Below are 6,410 nucleotides of genomic sequence, written 5' to 3' on the forward strand. Positions count from 1 at the left end.
AACTTATAAGAAGTTGAGACGAAAATGAAGAACCTTATTAATTTCTTCAAACGGTTAATTAGGATATTAAATCTACGACCTTTCTTTTTCTTTTTTTCTTTTCTCTAAGTCACACCTAGAACCTTAAATAAGAATTAAATGACAGTGCTCCAAGTGAGTGAATCGGAAAGATCAAAGGGTACTGTAAATTATTCCACATATTATGAACTGTGATCCTGAGCCATGCAAATTTAACAACAGGACAAAAATCTTCAATTTTCATTTTGTAACATCCATGCATGGAATAAAAACCATTGTTTTCATTCAATTATAACAGTTCAATGGAATTCAAAAGGGTTCTTCTACAATCAATACTCTCCAGAAAGAACCTCTATATATACAGTGTTCTTCTAAATCCATCCATACAGCTGCATTCATCTCACAACATGGCCCTTCAGTCCTGCATTTTGTTCATCTTCTTCCTCTTGTTCAAATTCTCAACCACTTGCTGTTATGCCAGGTCTCTCACTGAGCCACTCAAAGGAGGTTTCAGTGTTGAACTGATTCACAGAGACTCTCCAAAATCTCCATTCTACAACCCCACCAAAACCCTTTTTCAGAAACTCAACACCTCTTTCCACCGTTCTCTGGACCGTGTTAATCACTTCTATGCAAAACCAAAAGCTACCAAAAACACACCCCAGTCTGTGATAATCTCCAACCAGGGAGAGTACCTTGTGAAATACTCCATCGGAACTCCACCGTTTGAAGTGATGGGCATTGCTGACACCGGGAGTGACCTCATTTGGTCTCAGTGCAAGCCTTGTGAACAGTGTTACAACCAAACCAGTCCATTGTTTGACCCTTCCAAATCCAAAACCTACGAACCTGTCTCTTGCTATTCTACGGTTTGTCAGACTCTAGGTCAGACTTATTGCCTCTCTGATGCTCAACCCAATTGCCAATATACTGTCTCATATGGCGATGGATCTCATTCACAAGGAAATCTTGCCTTTGACACACTCACTTTGGGTTCTACTACAGGTAATCAAAATGTACCTTTTAGGTCATTTCATGTTTTGTGATGCCAACCATTACACACACAAACACTTTTAGTTTGTCATCAGTTAATGTTTTCCGAATGTTCATTTGTTTTGATGTCTTTTGTTATTTAATGTTCGTTGGTTTGTTTTTGATGTTTCTTATTAGATTCCCCAGTTGCATTTCCCAGTATTCCCATTGGTTGTGGTGTGAACAATGCTGGTACATTTGACACCGAAGGTTCTGGCATAGTTGGTTTAGGAGGTGGTCATGTCTCACTTGTCTCCCAGATAGGTCCTTCAATTGACTTCAAATTCTCCTATTGCTTAGTGCCATTGTTTCACCCCAAAAGCTCGAGTAAGTTAAATTTTGGAGAAAATGCTGTTGTGGATGGCCCTGGAACAGTTTCTACACCAATCATACCTGGTTCTGTTGATACTTTCTATTACCTTAAATTGGAGGGCATGAGTGTGGGGTCCAAAAGGATTGAGTTTGTGGATGATTCAGCCTCAAATGATGAAAATGGTAACATTATAATCGACTCAGGAACAACTCTCACCATTTTGCCAGAAAAATTTTATGCGAAATTAGAGTCAGAAGTGGCTGCTAACATCAACCTAGAACGTGTGAATATAACAGACCAAATTCTAAGCCTTTGCTACAATTCTCGAGGACATAATGCCGTTAAGGCTCCACCTATTGTTGCACATTTTAGTGGTGCAGACGTTGTGTTGGATTCTCTGAACACTTTTGTTAGTGTGTCTGATGATGTTTTGTGCTTTGCTTTTGCCCCAGTGGAAAGTGGTTCCATCTTTGGTAACTTAGCACAGATGAACTACTTAGTTGGATATGATTTGCTGAGGAAAACTGTGTCCTTTAAGCCCACTGATTGCACCAAGATATAATCTCACTTGTTCAGTGAAACATAGTTCTAGGTTGAATAAATGAGTTTATAAGCTTAATCAACTGCTATTTTGCATTTCAGTTTACTGTTCAATTTGGTGTTATGCATGGGAAATTTTATTTTGTTCATGATATGAAAAATGTAGTCATTGTTTTTAGAATATACATGATTGTTTTTAATATAAATTGTTAACCAGAGTCACTATGATAGAGAAATAAAATTTGAAATACTTTACGAATGATACAAAAATCGGAAGAAGTGAATCAAAATTTTCTCATGTTATCACTAATAAAAATATTTTTAATCATTACAAGAAAATGTCTTATTAGTAACCAATTTTAGTGATCAAAAGTTGTTAGTCACTATATTGACTTATTTAGATACCAAAACATTATTAGTTACTAAAATAGTTGCTATTATGAATAAAAAATTATAATTGGTCACTAAATTGATTTTTAAAATTAGTTACCATGGTTTTGGGTACAAAAAAAAATTGGTTACTAAAAATTAGCTACCTAGATTTTGGCTACCAAAATGACTTAGTTACTAAATTAGTCTCTAATTAATTAGTGATCAATTTAGTGATCAATTATAATTTTTTATTTATAATAGTGATTATTTTAGTAACCAATAATTTTTAATTTTATAAATTTGTATTTAAATTGATTATTATAGTAACTAACAATTTTTGGTCACTCAAATTAGTTACTAAAGAGACATCTTTTTGTAATGAATCCTTTATCCTTATTCTATTAAAGTTCTTTAAGGCGATCTATTTTGCTTTATGGATAATATATTAAATTTATATTTTTACACTGTATTTAAAGTGATGATGTCTAAATTTCTAATATAATACAAAATTAATAATTATGACTTTTGAATTAATTTTCTTCAGAATTTATTATATAAAATATAAATATATTATATAAAATATAAATATATACTGCATTAAATTCTCTTGTGTTATTGAAGAAATATTTACGAAAGTTAATTTATATTTATATTTCAATTAGAAATTGAACAATAAGTCTATAAACTAAATATATATTTTTTACATGAGCCATCAAAAACATAATTAGTCTCTTCAAAATAGAACATATTCGGTATTTTTAAACACAGATTCGAATTAAAAAAATGACACAATTTTATGAAACATTTGAATAAGAGATAAATTGTCAATTTACATTTTAAAAATGGTTTGGAAACTGGAACTCTTATTTCTTTAATTTTTGTTCTAATAGGCTGTGATTTCTTTTACATTGAAAAATCATACAACTACCTTATATTAATCTTGAAAAGGATCCAAATAAACCCTAAGTACACCAAAATAATTATTAACATTTAATTTTTTTTAGTGATCTTATTCTTATAGCATGAAAGGATCTTAATCAATTCAAGAGGTATTGAAGAAGTCAAATTCCATAAAAATTTTGAATGATGGAAGCATGATACAAAAAAAAATCCATAACTAACATATAAAACTACAAGGTAGAAACAAGAATAAATTCAAAAAAATAAAGGATTAGCAGCAAGCTTACCTTTGTGAAAGAATCCCAACAGATAAGTATAAAGAATATTTATTACTTAAAAACGTTTTTTAAGAATAAAAAAGAGAGTACACACCTTCAAAATTCTCAAAGTTCTATTACAAAATTCATGTATATTTAATGTTCAAAAATGATTTTCAAAAAGAAGCTTTAACCCTTACGTTACATATGGCTAAAGAGAAAGATAGAAGGTCGTTAACATCTAATATGAATACTAAATTAATAACTATATTTATGTCTCACTAATTATTAACATTTAAGTTACAATTTTCACATGTACTAAAATAATCTACAAATAGTTACACAAACATAACTTTGAAAATTAAGGTACAAGGTAAGAACTATTCATGTGTCTTGAATAATCTAATTAAACTACTTATCTTTTATCTTCCAACTTTTAATTCTCTTCTTATAATATCTTAATCATTTTACTTATTTTTTGCCATGCTTTTTATATTTATTTTCTCTAGTTTCAATAGATTTCTCTATTTAGATGACATTTCCCGTATAAATAAGCAGTGAGACTAATAAAATTTCTTCATGAAGATTTTTATAAAACTAAAATAAGAAAAAGAAATTGATGTTTTTCTTGTTTCTTCCGTTTATATAGTTGCTCCAACGTTTGTCATGTCACTTGGATGACTTTTAGTGGTTATAAATTAGTTATATGATCGCATAATTATTAAGAGTTGTAATTAATTTCAAGATTACGTTAGTGGTCATAAAATAGGATGTTACAGTAGTGTTACATAAGTTGCGTCTTTCCAACTGCAATTATCAAATGCTTGAGGTTTTCTAAAATTAGAGGAGAGTAGGCTGTGGGATTGGGAGATTGCTAAAGGTGTTCCGTTTAATGGAGAAGAGCACAACCTATTAGACAAGTTTAATAATTTCATAGATAAAACTAATGTCAGTGATATACTAGCACTAGGGCGAAAGTACACTTGTATTATAGCAACTCCTACATTTTGTATTTTTGTGAGCAAGAACATTCTTTCCAATCCTGTTAAGATTTTGTAGTGCATGAATAATTATATGCTTCTATTGATAATTTTTTCTATGTCATGTTATGTTGTTGGTTGTTTTCCTTTTCTAGTTTCTTTTCTTACCCTTTATCGTTAATTGTAGAATGAAAAGTAACATCTCAAAAACCAATAGTGCGTGAAGAAGATAATTGTTCTGTCTCAAAACCAATTGAGCCTGCACTTTCTACCCCACCAATTGTCAGTGGCTCTACAAATGTGAGACCCCTTTCTCATGACGAACAAAAAAATCGATTGCAAGCTTGGAATCATTTCATTCAACTAGAACCTAAATTGGATAAGAGTGCTCAATGCAAGTATTGTAATGTCATTATTCGATATGAGAAAGGAACAACTTCAATGTGTAATCATGTGTTGAGATATCCAAATAACCCCAATAAAGAAGTAAACAAGAGGCAAAAACCTAGTGCATCTTCAACAATTGATGGGAACATTAACTCTCCTTCTTATGATAGATTTGACCAAGAACTTTTTCAAGAAGAACTAGTAAAAATGTTTATGGAATCTGAACTCCCCTTTCTGTTTGTAGAGCATGCTACTTTTAAATTCAAATGCTTTGTAACCAAGATTTAAGATCCCATCACACTATACCTTATCACGTAATATTGTAACATTATGGAATGCAAAGAAGGAATATTCGAAGAATTTTCTTTCTCAACATTGTCAAAGAGTTCGTCTCACTAGACTTCACTTAAAAATCAAAGTTAAATGTGTTTGACATTCCACTTCATCGATAATGATTGGAATTTGCATAAAAAGATTTTGAATTTTCGTCAAGTATAACAAGTCATACTAGAGAGGTCATGGCTAAATTTGTTGAGTCATGCTTGCATGAATGGGGTTTGAGTCGTGTTTTGACCTTGACAATAGATAATGCTACATCAAATGATACGGAAGTTCAACACTTGATGAGAAAACTATTGTTGTGCACATATTTTAAACTTAATTGTGAGTAAGTGGGCTAAAAGAGATTGATAATTCTGTTTTAAGAATTCGTGTTGTAGTGAAATATATTAGATCATCTCCTTCTAGATTTATGAAATTCAAAGAGTGTGTTGAAAGATAAAATATTGAATATAAGGGTCATATTTGCTTGGATGTTGAAACAAGGTGGAATTCAACCTATTTGATGTTAGATGCTACTTTGAAGCATAAAAAGGCATTTGATCAACTTGAGTTTCATGATACAAAGTATGCTAATAGTTAGGAAAGGGGATTGGATTGCGTTCTTATGAAGATTGGGAATATGTTGAATCTATTCTACCTTTTTTAGCATTTTTTTAGAAGCTACTTTGTGCATCTCTGGTAACTCCTATGTTACTAGTAATATGTACATGTTAGAGGTAGTAGGAATTTGGAATGGAATCAATTATTTGTTTAAGTCCAATAGTACAAGCAGTGCTACATATAAGATGGCTGAAAAAATGAAAAAAAAAATGGCAAATATTGGGGTGAACCTAACAAATTCAATATGTTGTTGATTATTGTTGTCTTCGAACCTAGATACAAAATGAGTTATATGAATTGGACAACTGATCAATTTTCTGATCCTGAAAAGACAAATGATGGATGGGCATTAAAGTCAAAATTGGGCATTTCTTCAAATTTGTTGTTTAATGAATATAAAAGTCAAAACAGAGCTAAAAATGGCACACAACAAACATATGTAGAGATCCCTAGTTATCCATATGGAAGGAACAAATTTGTGAAAACAACAGGATTAACCTCTTCAAACAAATCTAAGCTTCAAAAGTATTTAGAGGAAGAGCTTGATACAAGTGCAAATTTGAACATTCTTGATTGGTGGAAAATTAATTCATGTAGATTTCCAATTCTTTAAAACATAGCTCGAGAGTTATTAGCCATGCATGTTTCTACGGTTGCATCTGAGTCTGC

General features: G+C 31.2%; 1 protein-coding gene across 1 annotated transcript; it reads left to right on the forward strand.

Annotated features, from left to right (window-relative positions):
- Positions 1 to 425: 425 nt before the first annotated feature.
- On the forward strand, positions 426 to 1,925 carry LOC114187546 (aspartic proteinase CDR1-like). Its single transcript, XM_028075822.1, has 2 exons — positions 426 to 1,023; positions 1,189 to 1,925. Exons 1-2 carry the CDS (start codon positions 426 to 428, stop codon positions 1,923 to 1,925), a joined length of 1,335 nt encoding a protein of 444 aa, XP_027931623.1.
- Positions 1,926 to 6,410: the final 4,485 nt, after the last annotated feature.

This window comes from Vigna unguiculata, chromosome 1 (genome assembly GCF_037176805.1).
Source record: "Vigna unguiculata cultivar grain cowpea cultivar isolate G323 ecotype 2 chromosome 1, ASM3717680v1, whole genome shotgun sequence".
NCBI lineage: Eukaryota > Viridiplantae > Streptophyta > Magnoliopsida > Fabales > Fabaceae > Vigna > Vigna unguiculata.